The sequence below is a fragment of the Mobula hypostoma genome, chromosome 20, assembly GCF_963921235.1.
Source record: "Mobula hypostoma chromosome 20, sMobHyp1.1, whole genome shotgun sequence".
Lineage (NCBI taxonomy): Eukaryota > Metazoa > Chordata > Chondrichthyes > Myliobatiformes > Myliobatidae > Mobula > Mobula hypostoma.
Genome location: NC_086116.1, coordinates 38,011,045 through 38,027,543, shown reverse-complemented (window position 1 = coordinate 38,027,543; position 16,499 = coordinate 38,011,045). Strand labels below are relative to the sequence as shown.

At 38.9% G+C, this 16,499-nt stretch overlaps 1 protein-coding gene across 1 annotated transcript in view; it reads left to right on the top strand.

Annotated features, from left to right (window-relative positions):
- net1 (neuroepithelial cell transforming 1) overlaps window positions 1–16,499 on the top strand; it is a 131,139-nt gene that overhangs the window by 73,340 nt on the left and 41,300 nt on the right. The window contains exon 3 of the mRNA XM_063072687.1: window positions 5,237–5,296. Within this exon, the coding sequence (XP_062928757.1) occupies window positions 5,237–5,296 (60 nt within the window). The remainder of the gene's footprint in view (window positions 1–5,236; window positions 5,297–16,499) is intronic.

The window sequence follows — 16,499 nt, the reverse complement described above, 5'->3', positions numbered from 1 at the left end:
CTGAGTGAAGGTGTTCCCTCATGTTTCCTTTAAACTTCAGCTTTCACCCTTAACCCATGACCCACCCAACCTCACTGGAAAAAGCCTACTTGCATTCACCCTATATATACCCCTCATTGTTTTGTATACCTCTATCAAATCTTCCCCTCATTTTTCTGTGTTCTAGGGAGTAAAGTCAACCTTTCCATGTAACTCAGGTCAAGTCCTGGCAACATCCTTGTAAATATTTTCTGCACTTCCAATCTTATTTACCTCATTCCTGTTAAGTAGGTGACCAAAACTATACACAATGCTCCAAATTAGGCTTCACCAACATCTTATTCGACTTCAGCATAATATCCCAACTCATGTTCTCAATATTTTGATTTATGAAGGCCAATGGGCCAGGCCCTTGATTAAAGAGATAGTGTTGACTGAGGGACAAGGTGAGATTTCTTAATACCTGTGCAGATAATACAACTTCATGTCATGGAAAAACACAATGTGGCCCACTCTCTAGGGGATGCAACCACCCCCCTCTCACCCCAACCCAACCCAGTACCACAGGCCAAATGTGTCTTGATGTGGATGGTAGCAGAAAAATAATAATGGGAAATTAATAATTTTGGTCCATCTGTAAAAAACACAAAACAAAGCTGCAATGAGGATAAAGGAACAATAGCATGTAGGAAATTTCTGCTTGTGCATTCCCAGTGACAGGAAATACTATGGAAATGTATTGGTAGTCTGTCATTTCAGCATTGTCTCAAAGTTAGTAGGATTTGGCTTAAAAAATAAGGATCCCTTCTTTGGATACCTTAAATTGGTCAGGATTTAGGAATGCAAAATCTATAATTCTGATTTTTTTTAACTTGTGGCATATTATCATCACTATTGTAACTGGTTGATGAAAGCTGTTAATTTGATACATATCTAAAAACAGAAATGCGTGTAGCTCGAGGAAAAAAGTAAAGGAAAGGAAAGGATGGTCTGCACTGAGATGGAATGAAAGATCGACCAAGTGTCTTTGAACATGAGATTCTACAAATGCTGGAAATCGAGAGTAACACGTGCAAAATGCTGGGGGACCTCAGCAGGTCAGGCAGTATCCACTCCCTCTGGTGGAAAATGGACTACTTCCCCTCCCTCCACCACTTTATTCTGGCTTCTTCCCCCTTTCCTTTCCAGTCCTGTTAAATTCCAAGTGTTGTTTTGTGCTATATGATTTTATGACGGAGGAAAAACCTTGTTTGTTGAGCAAGAACTGTTAACACTTCTAACAATGATGCAGCATAGTATTTTAAATGCACCATGATAATAGATAAACATGGACATGTCAGACGAGAATGGTTATTTGTCTATCGCTTTATGGCAGCAAATAGGTGTCATCTACTTAATTCATTCCTTCATTTACATCAGGGGAAGTGACTGAGGAGTCTGTTTACACTTTTCTGATGTGCTGATGCCATATGTTGATTTGGCTGAATCTCTTTCCAGTGTGCTTTTTGAGCTGTAGCACTGGGTGAATGCTAAATGAAGCTTTCATATGCTTCAGAGAGAGTCTACCCAGATGCATCTCACATATTAAAGATACAAAAGATTCAGACTTTGTCCCTAAGATATTCTGGAAGCACTAAATTCCTGGATGAAAGCATGTTGTTTTCCTATAGTTGAGCAAATCAATACTTTGACACCTATCTAATGTGTACTTTGAAGCTGTCACCTTGTGTATAACCACATTTTGTACAAAATTTGTTTTGTATATTATAAAATGTGTCAATAGTGCTATTATTTTAAATAAGCAAACCTCTATCAAACATTATAAATTTATGGAGGACTTGTAATTAGTGAAACTGTACTAACTGTGAATTACAGTAAGTGTAGGGAAAAATCTAAATGTTTAAAAGGAATACTTCTGATTTTTTAACCACTCTGTGTGTGACCATTAATATCTTGTCATTCACAGTCAAATAAGGAAGGAATCCATTTTCAAAATTATTTATTGATTAATTGAAATAAATCATGGAATAGGCCCTTCCATCCTTTGAGCTACGCCAGCCGGCAAGCCTTGATTTACCACAAGCCTAATCATGGGACAATTTACTAATTTATTAACCTACTAACCTTTAGAATATGGGAGAAAACCAGAGCATCCCGAGAAAGCAGATGCATTCCATAGGGAAGATGTACAAACTCCTTACAGATGATGCCAGAATTGCACTTCAAACTCCAATGCCCTGAGATGTAATAGTGTCACATGAACTGCTATGCCATCGTGGCAGCCCCATTCCCCCCTTGCCCCTTCACAGTTGTATATCGTAGAAATTGATAGCACAGGAGAGGGCTATTTGGCACAACATGCTACTTTTAGTTGAAGAATTATCTAGACTAATCTCTTTTACAGCTCTTAGTATTTTTTGAAGATTAAATGCAACAAAGTACTTTTTAAAAGAAACACAGTGATTTCTTTGAGAGCTTCAAGCAGCAAGTTTCAGGTTCATTGCCCTCTGTGTGAAAGTGTAATAATATCCACATCATCATCATTCTTTCACAATCACTTTAAATCAATGCACCTTCGGTTATTGACCTGTATTATATGAGCATCCAATTAAATCTCCCCTCAGTTTCCTCTGTTCCGAAGGAAACGCATCTCAACACTTTCAGAAAGAGAACATCAATGTTGTCTTTAACCTGGCACCTTTTTTATTATTTCAGGTTGCTGACCAGTTGTTCCTGCCTGCTGTTTTTGCCTCGTAAAGTGCTGAGATTTGCCAAGAACTTCTATTTGAAGCCTTCCTTAAATAAAATATCTTTATTTCCTGCTTCCTTACAGGATTGATTCCAAAATTGACTTTTGTGTTTGTTTATAGTTTTATGGTCAAATTATTTTATAAATTATATTTATTATTAAACTTTCTTATTCATACACAAAATTCAGATAAAATGATGAGAAATTTGCAGGTTATAATTCTGTTTTCCTAAAAATACAGATCAAGCAGGTGCTCAGAGTATAATGAAACAAATAGCATCAAAATCACAAGGTGGTTGTTTCTGCTGGAGTCTTTAAAAACTAAATCCATGTGAGCTGCTTACTACTTATGTGCAGACTTGTAAGTTTAGAGAACTGTAGAGTTCAGGAACTGGAGAATTTTTTTTGGTGGTCCTCTTCCCTGATGTCACAGAAGATTTAATGCAAACCGATGTTAAGAAGGGCCTCCAATTACAAACAAGAGAAAATCTGCAGTTGCTAGAAATCTAAGTAACACACACAAAATGCTGGAGGAACTCAGCAGGCCAGGCAGCATCTATGGAAGAAAGTAGATTCCTCAGTTTTTTTTTCTCCAGTCCTGCCAAAGGGTTTCAGCCCAAAACGTCCACTGTACTCTTTTTTCCATTGATGCTGCCTGGCCTACTGAGTTCCTCCAGCATTTTGTGTGTGTTGTTATGAAAGGTCTTGCTGTATGTGCATGGACAAAACTGAATAGTTCAGGGTAAGAGATGGAAAATGAAAACAGCTCACAAGATGGTATTTTTATAACTGGAGAAGTAAATAAATTGGCACGGTAGTTCAGTGGTTAGCTCTACATTACAGGCGACCAAGGTTTAATTCTGAACACTGCCTGTAAGGAGTTCATACATTCTCCCTGTGACTGTGTGGGTTTCCTCTGGGTCTTGCTTTTTACATTAAATTGGAGGATTGCTGGGCAGCATGGCTTGAGGGCTGATTCCGTGCTGTATCTCAATCAATCAGTAAAGTTAGATAATCATCTTCCATATCAACTATCAGCTTTGGACCAAAAAAGACAAAACAAATTTATATTTCAGTTTTATTGCTGCGGGTGATGTCTTTCCTAAGGTGAAACATACATGAATTTGTCAACACTTCAAGGTGAAAAAATTCAATGGACTTGACAGGAGGAGGTGCGAAGGTGGGGGTGAGGTAGGAGGATGGGAATGTGAAAACAGCTGTTGAGGAAGAAAGACCACCCAGAGGCATAAAGGACAAATAGTAGATTGGTGCTGGAAATAGAGAGAATGTGTGAATGGTTTCAGACTGGGAAAGGTCACAGTTAGAGAGGGGAAGAAGTATTTTGTGATTTGAAGGTGCAGGTAAAAGCTGTTGGGGATGCAAGATGCCAAAGTGAACTGGTAAGCCTGCTGTTGAGTAAGAATGTAGACTGCATTTCAATGGTGATGTGCTTGTTTTAATGCATAAGATCCTTAGAGATATATAATCTTGACATGATTGATTTAGATTATAACTTTTAAAACTTTAGGATGCTAGTCAAGTCACTGTCAAATCCTAGGGCCTTAATCTGAAAATCTTGAGTGATCTTAGTAGAGGATGATGAATATAGGAGGCAATTTTTTAAAAAAACACTTTGCTCTGTTGGGTGGATTAAAAATGCAAGTAATAGCAAGCAAGTCTGCCTGAGATTTTCTTAAATTTTTGCATAGTTGTTTACCAAAATAAGCCAGGGTTTTTGCCAATAATAGATATCAGATTTGTGACCAATAAAGTCACCCACGCGTATTTGCTTCCCTGTAAGTTTAAAATCAGCCTCTGCATTGTTAATGGATATCAGATTTGTGACCAAAAGACAATGGCATCCACACATATTTGCTGCCCTCTAAGGTTAGAATTGGTCCCTTCATTTCAGCAATGTATGTTCTATTGAATTTATTTCACGAGTTTTGTCCATCAATGAGGATGGTAGTTATTACCTATCTGTTATTCACCTTGAAGGCACTAATGAGACATTATTTTATATCATGACTAAAAATAGGCCATTTGGCCCATTGAGTCTTTGCCTACTTTCAGAATGTTCCCAGAGGTTGCATTCCCCTAATATTGTCCTTCTAGCATTTCCTTCTAGTACTTCCACTATATGGTTGGATTCTAAATTCATCTTCACTGGTCAGCAAAACATGTCATATTGAGTTAAATAAATGAGAGATACTCTCTCCTCAACTAATCCATTTATACTAGAGCATTTCTTGAGGATTAACTCAAAAGATTGTACTGACATGAATGATGATTGCCGTTTATTGTCAGAATGGAGCATTTTGATTTGTGTTTCATCTGCATACAAATGCAAGACTGGACAATGTGTCATTATCTGATTGGAATTATGTAATTGTGCTACTGATCCTTTGAGATTCTTTGAAGAATTTTTGTACATTAAACCACTCTGGTTTCAAATGTATTTATTTATTTATAAACTTGCTAAGTCTACTGTTTCTTCTCTCCTAGAAGAAAAGGAAACGAAGAGCGAAAGATGATGATGTCATCAGTCTTTGTAGCCTTGATATTAAGGTATAATTGCATGCTTCATAGTCCAATAAAATAGAGCTTGCCTGTTGCATTTGATTGCTATAATACTATACATTTTTACAGTCTTGCAGTTGTGAAAATTAGGCATGGGTGACTGGTTATTGCACCTTGATTGTTATGCATGGATATCATGAAAGTTTTCAAAAATTGGTCAAGGTATTTTGTACATGATTGAGATACAAACATGAACCATATTTCTTAAGAAAATGTTTTGTCCTCTGTATAGCTATTTCTTAAATTTCAGTGATGAGTCATGCTAGATAGATATCTTCCCCAGTTGTTTGTTCATATTGCAGTCTTGGGAATGAGTATCAGTTGTGGCCTGTTTTACATTTACCTGGTGATGTGGCAGATGGTAAAGTGATGAGAGCCGAAATCAAAATCCTTCCATTCAATCCACCCACCCACATAGAATCAGATGCATAAAATAGCATTGATCTGTTTTCTGCTGAATTAGCTGATTTGATGCAACTTGTCATTGTAAACAGATTTAAAGACATTTTGGGTTTTCTTGGTGGGTGGGAGCAGATCCTTCACTCTCAGGAGTATCAGTCATCCTGTGCTTTGGAAACAATGTCAGTTTCAGTAGTTATAAAAGATCTTGGGAAGAATAATGAGCACAAGAGATGCTGCAGATACTGGAGATTTTGAGTGTATCACGCACACAAAATGCTGGAGGAACTCAGCAAGTCAGGCAGCATCTATGGAGGGGTATAAACAGTCAGTGCTTCAGGCCAAGACCCTTCATTGGTATGAGTAAAATGAATAGTGAATTCTTGACCAATATTAATCCTGGATATAGAGTGCTTTATAAATTTTACTTGGGGGCTGAGGGTCGAACATTAAATTGTCACTTTTCAAAAAGTTGGCACAGCAGAGAAGGCCAAATGGTATCCTTCTGAGTTGTAGTATTCAATCATTTCATGAACTGAAAATACCTTAACTTCTGCCATATAAAACATATTTAAATAAAATTCATATTAGAGAAATTATTGTTCATCTTTTATGCAATGCTTTTTTTTTCTCTGAGCCAACTGAGGTATCCTTCAGTTAGTAATAAAATAAGACACAAAACTTAATTGTTCTTTATTAAAATGGCAGAAATATTAGCAACCACTTTTTTCCCCTTCTAATGGGAATTTGTATTTGGAAGATGAACTTTAATTACTAAGAATGATGCCACTTTATAAGAATAGGGGAAAGAGTACAAGCTAGCATGTTATAGATGAGACCAAGTGAGGAGGAAAGTGGGTGGGTGGGCAGGCTGGGGGATGAAGTAAGAAGTTGGGAGGTGGTAGGTGGAAGAGGTAAGGTCCTGCACTAGTAGTTTTTCCGCAGCAGCAGCCCCATTCCCCCAGGGTATAATACCACCTTCTAATGATAAAAGTTTGCATAGAACCCCTAAAGCCAAGAACCTGTTTGAAAGCCACCTCTCGGAGAAGGTAAACATCAATGATGAAATTTATCATTGTTACCTTCAATATACCAGAGTGTTGATCAAATGAGACAGTATTTGAAGATCAAGACCTCAGACCTGGCACAAAACTCATGGTCTGCTGAGCAGCAATGATCCCTGATGATGTACATGCTTCTGAGACCTGAACTACCTACAGTAGGCATTGCAAGGCACCGGAAGTGTAACTGCAATGACTTCTCTATAACACCAAGTCCTCCAAATTCACAGAATGCCACTGTCTTCTCCTAGGCTACAGGTCCCACAGTAGCGTAGGAGTTAGCACAAAGCTATTTCAACTTGGGGTGTCATAGTTCAATCCTGGCATCCTCTGTGTTGAGTTTGTACCTTCTGCCCATGGCATGCGTGGGTTTTTTCCAGGTACTCCAGTTTTCTCCCACATTCTATAGACATACTGGTCAGTAGGTTAATTGGTCATTGTAAATTTTCCCATGATTAGGTTAGGATTAAATGGGAGAGAGGGGGGTTGTCGGGGCTGCTGGGTGGTGCAGCTCGAAGGGTAGGAAGGGCCTATTCCACACTGTATCTCTGAATAAAATCAATAATATCCCTGTCCTAGTTACACCCAGTTGGCACTTTTGAGCCAGTCATGCTGTCTCATGCCACATGCATAACTTCAGAATTGTACTCTTATCTAAGCTCATCATGGGGGAAAAAAATTTCAAGGCAGGCAGAAGAAAGTATTCAATTTTTCATTTTTTAAAATCTTTTTATTGATACATAATCTTCTACAGTAGAAGCAGTGTAACGCCTCACCAACCATCCACCTGCCTCTGCCCCATCTGTGGAAAAAGCCTGTGGTTCCTATGTAGGCCTCATCAGTCTCCTCAAAACCAGAGTAGTTAAATTAGTCATGAAATCTGAGGGACTGGCCGAGAATTGTCAAATTAGAGTTCTTTCCCATGGTTATCTTAAAGTAAAACAGAAAATACTGAAAATGCTTGAGTTAGATAACACCTATGAGGGGGTTAATGTTCTAGTTTGTGCTTTGACTGGAACTACTTTTAAAATTAAAAAGTTGGGAAGGGGAGAGAATATAAGGGATCAAATGGAAAGCAGGGAAGATTAACTGGCAAAAGGAGTATTGGGTTGGATTAAAGTGCATGAATTATAATAGGTTTGTCTGAAGGAGGTATAAATGGGGCATATAGATCTAGTATTACCAAAAAAAAATTAAATACTTTTGTATCAGATATTTCCAAATTGTCCTGTAAATAGTGATGAGGAAATCCTGATGGTCCATTGTCAGCAAACACAGGTTTTGGAGCAGTCTAGTATTTTACTAGTTAACTAATAAATGGAAAAATTGGAGAAAATGGGTACAAAATTGATACAGATAATGGAAAGTAGTCTGATGAACTTCAAAGAATAGTCTGCTTTCTAGTTGCAGATCTTTCTTGTAAAATAAACCAGCACAACTAGATGAAGCAACTGATGTAATGAAAGTATTTTGACTAATGTTTAAGTGTTGAGCATAGTTGTGGTAACAGGTTTTTGTCATATTGATTTGAAAACCAGATCACTTTGGCTTACGTTTGGGAGCAGCAAGTTCACGAAACAAAAAGGAAAATTTATTTTGAGACATTCCTTCCCACTAGGTACAGAGAAGTTTCGAGTTGAAAATTTGCACCGGAACATGGACTGAAAATTTGGTTTTCACATAAAGGAGAAAAATTGAATAAATGGGTATTTTTCAGGCTGGAAGGAAATAACTAGTGGAGTGCCTAAAAATTATTTCTTGGCCCCCAGCTTACTACTATAGTATTGATTTAGAGGAGAGGGCAGAGAGTTGACTGCCAGGTTTAGTGAAAACACAGAAGCCGGTGGAAGGGCATGCTGTAAAGAGCCAGACAGGTTGAGAAAGCAAGCAAAATCTTGACGAATGGAATTTAAACAACACAGCTACCTGATAAACGGATAGAAATTTTAATACTGATTTGCAAAGGAACTCCTTCTTGAAGATGGAAATGAGTCCCTGGAATTTCTGATCCCAGAGGATTGCAGAGGCATTTAAAGAAGAAATAGCTTAAATTTTGAAATTAGGAAACTTAGAATACTGTGGAACTAGCACTGAAACTTGGTGCAGATCAGACTGAATGATGGGTCAGGCTTGACAGGTCAGGTGTCCTGCTGCCATTGTGTTCTGATTGAAATACTTTGACCACTACAATATGTAGTTTACACTTCATACAATCAGTAGCTCAATCTTTTCTAACAATATCCCTATCAACTAATCCATAAACTAATTTTCAACAGACTGATATTGCATCCCCCATTCCTGTTCGTTTTCTGTACTCATGTTGGGCACCAGACACAGCTTTGAACAGGAAACTGCTCCTGGCATTCTGTACGTGTGCTATTTGATACAAACAAGTGATCAAGAAGAATCTTGCCAGCTCGGCAGAAGAGCAGTGCAGTTCAATATCTTCACTTGACTTTTCTGACTGAGTTTGGGAAATTATAATTGGGAATCATTGCTGTCCCCCATCAAGCATGTATGGTCTGTAAACTGCTAACCTTAAATTCCCCTCTTTGTGTTGCAAATGGAATGAACAACAAGATTAAGATTAGCCCTTTTTGTCACATGTATATCAAAACATAAGTGAAATGTGTCATTTATGACAAATTAAATCAGAAATGATTGTGCTGAGCAGCTCACAATGTCACTACACCACCAGCGCCAACATACCACGCTCACTAATCCTAAAGGTATGTCTTTGGAAAGTGGGAAGAGACCAGCGCACCCAGAGGAATTCCACGCAATCATATGGAAAGTGTAAAGTGTTGTGTTAACTGCTAACAAGGAGTCTTGAAAATGGTTTTAAATGCAGAACTCAAATCCTTTGCAAGATGCTCCTAATCAGCCAATTGCAGATTGCAGTAAGAAAATGTTATTGATAAAATAAAATTCCAAGATAATGCATCACACGTTTGGGAGCACCACACTTGCATTAATGCTTTCAATTTGGAGGAGTGCCCTTACTTGGATATGTATCTCTATTCCTTCATCGTCATTGGGTATAAATTCTGGAACTCTCTGCCCAAAACCATGAAAAGAATGAACAGCAGCAGTTGAAGAGGATATCTCCTCACCACCTTTTCAATGGCTGCTGGAGAAGAGCAATAAATACTAGTAAATACTTGAGGAAGGATATATTTGCTCTGGAGGTGGTGCAAAGGGGGTTCACCAGGTTGATTCCAGAGATGAGGGGGTTAGACTATGAGGAGAGATTGAATTGCCTGGGACTGTATTTGCTGCAATTCTGAAGAGTGAGATGAAATCTTATAGAAGCATATAAAATTATTAAAGGGATAGATAAGATAGAGGCAGGAAAGTTGTTTCCACTGGTAGGTGAGACTAGAACTAGAGGACATAGCCTCAAGATTCAGGGGAGTAGATTTAGGATGGAGATGAGGAACTGCTTTTCCCAGAGAGTGGTGAATCTGTGGAATTCCCTGCCCAGTGAAACAGTAGAGGCTACCTCAGTAAATATATTTAAGACAAGGTTGGATAGATTTTTGCATAGTAGGGAATTAAGGGTTATGGGGAAAAGGCAGGTAAGTGGAGATGAGTCCATGGCCAGATCGGCCGTGATCTTAGTGAATGGCAGAGCAGGATCAACAGGCCAGATGGTGGACTCCTGCTCCTATTTCTTATTTCTTATGTAAAGTCAATAATATATGCGTCCTTTTTTTTTTTGGTTTTTAAAAATAAGTGTAAATTGAGAGATCTGTTTTTAAAAAATAAAAAGTCTCTCACACTAACAGGTTTATTAATTAGTTAAAACTCCATAAGGTCAAGTACTGGTGTTTTTTTTTCATGCTTGTGTGATTTTACCACTTATTTTTAAATGCATAATGCACAAATGTTGACCTACCAAATTCATTTACCATACAAGGCTGTGCCTAGATTGTAACTGCTTTAACAGAGTGCCATTTTGTGTACTGGGATAAATCAGTACTGCATTAATATCTTGAAAAATATGGAATAAACAATTTGAAGTTTAGTGCATTAGGATTGAAATGTTCCCTATTACTCTGACTGCTTATCTATAATAGCACTGTTTATAATTCAGAAATGTAAGGCTGGTACCATTGACAGCATTATTTTTAGCTAATGAACCATACAGTGACACCATCAGTGAACTATGTACAGCACAAACCTGTCAAATACCTTACCCAGGTGACAAAACACTTGAGATGCCTGCAATATAGGAGTGCTCTCCTAATAATAGATCATGCTAAAGAAAGGTTTCACTTGTGGGAGCCAAGTAAACAAAGGAGACTTTATAAAATTAGAGATTTGTATGTCTAACAAGTTTTAAATTTCTGTCAACATGTACATGTGTTGAGGTTATAAGGTCATCTTTCTTCAGTATGTCTGGTACTTTCAATTGTGTGATAACATGTAATTTGCTGCTTGTGTTTCACCTCTCCGGAGAACTCCAGTTTCCTCATTGTGGTGCTACCTGACAAGAGTTTGATTTTGAAAGGTTTACCTAATCAATTTTTTTCTGAAAGCTCATTGGGTATTCTTATTTTCTCGTTTCCCTTTTCCTCGCACATAGTCCTCCTCTCAGTGATGCAAGTCTGGACAGAAGAATGGCTAACTGTCTGGAGACAAAGAGTGGGAATAAAGGGGGGTGTTTCTGATTGGCTGCCAGTGACTCAGTGGTGTTCTGTAGGGGTCGATGTTGGGTCTGCTTCTTTTCACATTATATGTCATTGATTTGGATGGCGAATTTGATGGCTTTGTAGCCCAGTTTGTGGATGATACAATGGGTCAGGTAATGTTGACGAAACAGAGAGTCTGCAGAAGGATTTAGATTAGGAGAATGGGCAAAAAAGTGGCAGGTGGAATATAGTGTAGGGAAGTGTATGGCCATGCACTTTGGTAGAAGGAATAAAAGGGAAGACTTCGCTCAACGGGGAGAAAATTCAGAAGTCGGGGTGCAAAGGGACTTGGGAGTACTCATGCAGGATTCCCCAGAGGTTAGCTTACAGATTGAGTTAGTGAGAAGGAAGACAAATGCAATGTTAGCATTCATTTCAAAAGGACGAGAGTATAAGAGCAAGGATATTATGCTGAGGCTTTATAAGGCAGTGGTCAAAGTTCAAAGTAAATTTATTATCAATGTACCACAAGGACCGCACCAACAAGGCGGACAACCAGTATGCAAAAGACAATAAACTACAAATAGAAAAAGAAAGAAAGAAAAAATAATAAATAAACAAGCAATATATATTGAAAACATGAACTGAAGAATCCTTAAACGTGAGTTCAGAGGTTGTCGGAGCACTTCAGTGATGGGGCAAATGAAGTTCCATGAAGTTATCCCCCCAGTTGATGATTGAGGGGTAATAACTGTTCCTAAACTGGAGGAAGTGGAGGGATGGGTTAATAAGTTTGCTGATGACACAAAGGTTGGGGTGTTGTGGATAGTGTGGGAGGGCTGTCAGAGGTTACAGCGGGACATTGATAGGATGCAAAACTGGACTGAGAAGTGGCAGATGGAGTTCAACACAGATAAGTGTGAAGTAGTTCATTTTGGTAGGTCAAATATAATGGCAGAATATAGTATTAATGGTAAGACTCTTGGCAGTGTGGAGGATCAGAGGGAACTTGGAGTCCGAGTCCATAGGACGCTCAAATCAGCTGTGTAGGTTGACTCTGTGGTTAAGAAGGCATACGGTGTATTGACCTTATCAATCGTGGAATTGAATTTAGGAGCCGAGAAGTAATGTTGCAGCTATATAGGACCCTGGTCAGAACCCACTTGGAGTACTGTGCTCAATTCTGGTCGCCTCATTACAGGAAGGATGTGGAAACCATAGAAAGAGTGCAGAGGAGATTTACAAGGATGTTGCCTGGATGGATTGGGGAGCATACCTTATGAAAACAGGTTGAGTGAACTCGGCCTTTTCTCCTTGGAGTGGTGGAGGATGAGAGGTGACCTAATAGAGGTGTATATGATGATGAGAGACATTGATCATGTGGATAGTCAGAGGCTTTCTCCCAGGGCTGAAATGGCAGCCACAAGAGGGTTTAAGGTGCTTGAGAGTAGGTACAGAGGAGATGTCAGGGGTAAGGTTTTTTTACGCAGAGAGTGGTTAGTGCGTGGAATGGGCTGCCGGCAACAGTGGTGGAGGTGGATACGATAGGGTCTTTTAAGAGACTTTTGGATAGTTTAGAAAAATAGAGGGCTCTGGGTAACCCTAGTAATTTCTAAGGTAGGGACATGTTCGGCACAACTTTGTGGGCTAAAGGGCCTGTATTGTGCTGTAGGTTTTCTATGTTTCTATGTTTTAAACTTGGTGGTGTGAGTCCTCAGGCTCTTGAACCACCTTCCTGATAGCAACAGCAAGAAGAGAGCATGACCTGGGTGGTGGGAGTCCCTGATGATGGATGCAGCTTTCCTGCAACCATGCTCCATATAGATGTTTTCATTGGTATGGAGGGCTTTACCCATGATGGACGGGGCCGTATCCACCACTTTTTGTCGGTCAAACTACACTTGGAGTATTGTGAGAAGTTTTGGGCCCTTTATCGAAGAAAAAATGTGCTGCATTGGAGAAGATCCGGAGATAGTTCACGGAAATGATCCCAGAAATGAAAGGGTTAATGTATGAGGAGTTTTGATAGCTCTGGCCTGTACTTCCTGGTGTTTAGAAGAATGAGGGGATATCATTGAAACCTATTGAATATTGGAAGACCTAGATAGAGAGGATGCTTCTTATAGCCTATTGAATATTGGAAGGCTGAGGTAGAGAGGATGTTTCTGATAGCCTATTGAGTTCTTTGGGCACAGAGCTCAGAAAAAGCGATGCAACAAACTTTTAACATCGTAAATCAGCAAGTTATTTGTTATGCATCCCCTTTCACTGTGAAATGGGGACGCCTCATTTTCCCTTATTAGGGAGAGAGAGTGAGCCTGTGGTATGTCGAATTACCGGGTAAACGAGTAGTCTTTGGGGTACTGCAACTCTGTGTCTTTATTGATGCTTTGCTGCACGCTTGAGTGCTTGGTGGGGTTGCTGATGTTATTTTTGCTGGTGGGGAAGGGGAATCGTTACTTTGCTGCTTACGCATGGGAGGAGGGTGCTGGGGGGGCTTTGAGGTTCTAACATTTAACTGTCATTCATTCTTTGGGGCACTCCTCTGTTTTCATGCATGGTTGTGAAGAAAAAGAATTTCAGGATGTATATTGTATACATTTCTCTGACATTAAATGTACTGTTGAATATTGGAAGACCTAGGTAGAGTGGACGTGAAGAAGATGTTTTTATAGGTGGAGAGTCTAATACCAGAGGTCACAGACTCCAAATACAAGGATGTAATTTTAGGACCGAGGTGAGGAGGAATTTCTTTAGCCAGAAGGTGGTGAGTCTGTATAATTCATTGCCACAGACAGCTGTGGAGGCCAAATCACTTGGGTATATTTAAAGCGGAAGTTAATTGGTTCATTATTAATAAGGGGGGGGATCAAATGTTATCTGGAGAAGGCAGGAGAAAGGGGTTGAGAGGGAAAATAAATCAATCATGATGGAATGGCAGAGCAAATTCGATAAGCCAAATGGCCTAATTCTGCTCCTATGTCTTATGGAGATTTAATCTTTTGGTGGCAACAAACCTATTATCTATTCTAAGAAACCACTTTTTAATTGCTAACCTGAAGAGCATTCAAAAATTCACCAACACTGTTATTTGACAGTAAGAACCTCTAAAATAGTAATGTGGAGCAAAATAGTTCCCAATATCACACCACTTTTAATTGCACAATACAATGCAGAGACTTATCATTGATCTAATGTAATTATGCTACAAATGACCTTTTAAGCACTTGCTAACAGCACAGCATTGAGGCCAGTTTTGTATTCCCTCTGGCAATAGAACAAAGACAACTTGGAATTTTCAATATCTAAATGCTTCCCCGATATTCAAAACTATTTTCAAAATTAACTCCTTTCGGAGTTTGGGGCCGTAAGGGACAGGAAATGCTGGAATCTAAAGCAACACATGGTGCTGAAGTAACTCAGCAGTATGACACATCTAGGGAGGGAAATGGACAGTCAACGTATCGGGTTGAGCAGCTCTTTGTGTTGAGCTTTCTGAGCTTATCCTCAATATTGAGCTCAGCTTTGAGTCTCTCTGTGTTACAAAATGCTAACCGAATATTTTCCACTCTGAATGATAGAATGGAAGTACTTTTATGATATTTTAGATTGTGACAGGATTGTTCCCTCTTGAATAAACCTGTCAACAATGTCTCCCTGAAGAGACATTGATGTTTTAAATCAAGTTTAAACATTATGGTGTTTTAAATAGAGATAAATTGACATTAATCTTTCATGATGGAAAACAAAACAATTGGTGATGCTGTGAAAAGAGATGAAAATACAGAACGTTGAGGGTTCCAGCATGTGATGGGTCAGCAATAGGGCTGAGCTGGAAGAAGTGTCTGGTGCAGTACGATGTGTGGTTAGCTAAAGTTATAGCAGTAGAGGCTGGGGGAGGGCAACGAGGCTCTGAAGACAGTTAAAGACGAGGATAAGAATTTTTAAGTTGGAGGAAAGGAGCGTGTCGGTAAAGGTGCAAATAATATAAATGTTTGATTTGCTGCATTGTGAAGAACAGATATTTTTACAGTTCCATAATGAAAAATGCTCACATGGGTGAAGCTTGTCTCCATCTATGGGCATTGATTGCAAATGCTGCTGTACTTTTTAGTCCTTCTTGAGTACTTGTTGAGCCACTGTAAATAAATGTTAAAGGAAAATTAGTTGTGTATTAGGTGTCCTCTGCTCCTTTTGGTTGCCATAAGTGATTTGTATTTAATGAAAAGCAAGAAAGCTTATCAAGTTTATATAAAGAATCAGCTACTGTATGCTTTATTCATTGAAGTATTGAAAACTACCCTTGATTTTCAGAATTCCAAAGAAACTCAATAACTCAAACACTAAAGAAATTCAACCTAAGTTCCAATTTTCTGCTGATTAATTATCTCTTCATTAAAGTAATTGATCATTTGCAGGAAGAGAATTGCTACACTTTCAGCAGCATTAACACATTACTTCAGACAAATGACTACCCTGTCCTGGAACATGAATTACACACATTCGTGACAGATCATCTCATGTTCTCATACTTTGCACATATTATCATCACATTCCATGTAACTTAAGAAATAAGAGGAATCATGTATAGCCCTTCAAGTCTGTTAATCCATTTATTATAGTAGAGTATGATCTAACTCAGCACCATCCCTAAGTCCCTTGATTGCTAGTTATAAATGTGCTTGCTGGACTGCATGGACAAGCCATAAGACCATAAGGTTACAGGAGTAGAATTCGGCCATTTGGTCCATGGAGTCTGCTCTGCCATTTCATCGTGTCTGATCCATTTTTCCTCTCAGACCCAGTCTCCTGCCTTCTCTCTGTATCCTTCCATGCCCTAACTAATCAAGAATCCATCAACCTCAGCCTTAAATATACGTAAAGACTTGGCCTCCACAACTGCCTGTGACATCAAATTCCGTAGACTCACAACTCTCTGGCTAAGGAAATTCTTCCTCATCTCCATTCTATTCTGAAGTTGTGTCTTCTGGTCCTAGACTCTCCCACCTCTTCACATCCACAATATCAAGGCCTTTCAAAATTCAATGGGTTTCAATTGGGTCACCCCTCATTCTTCTGAATTCCAGTGACTACAGA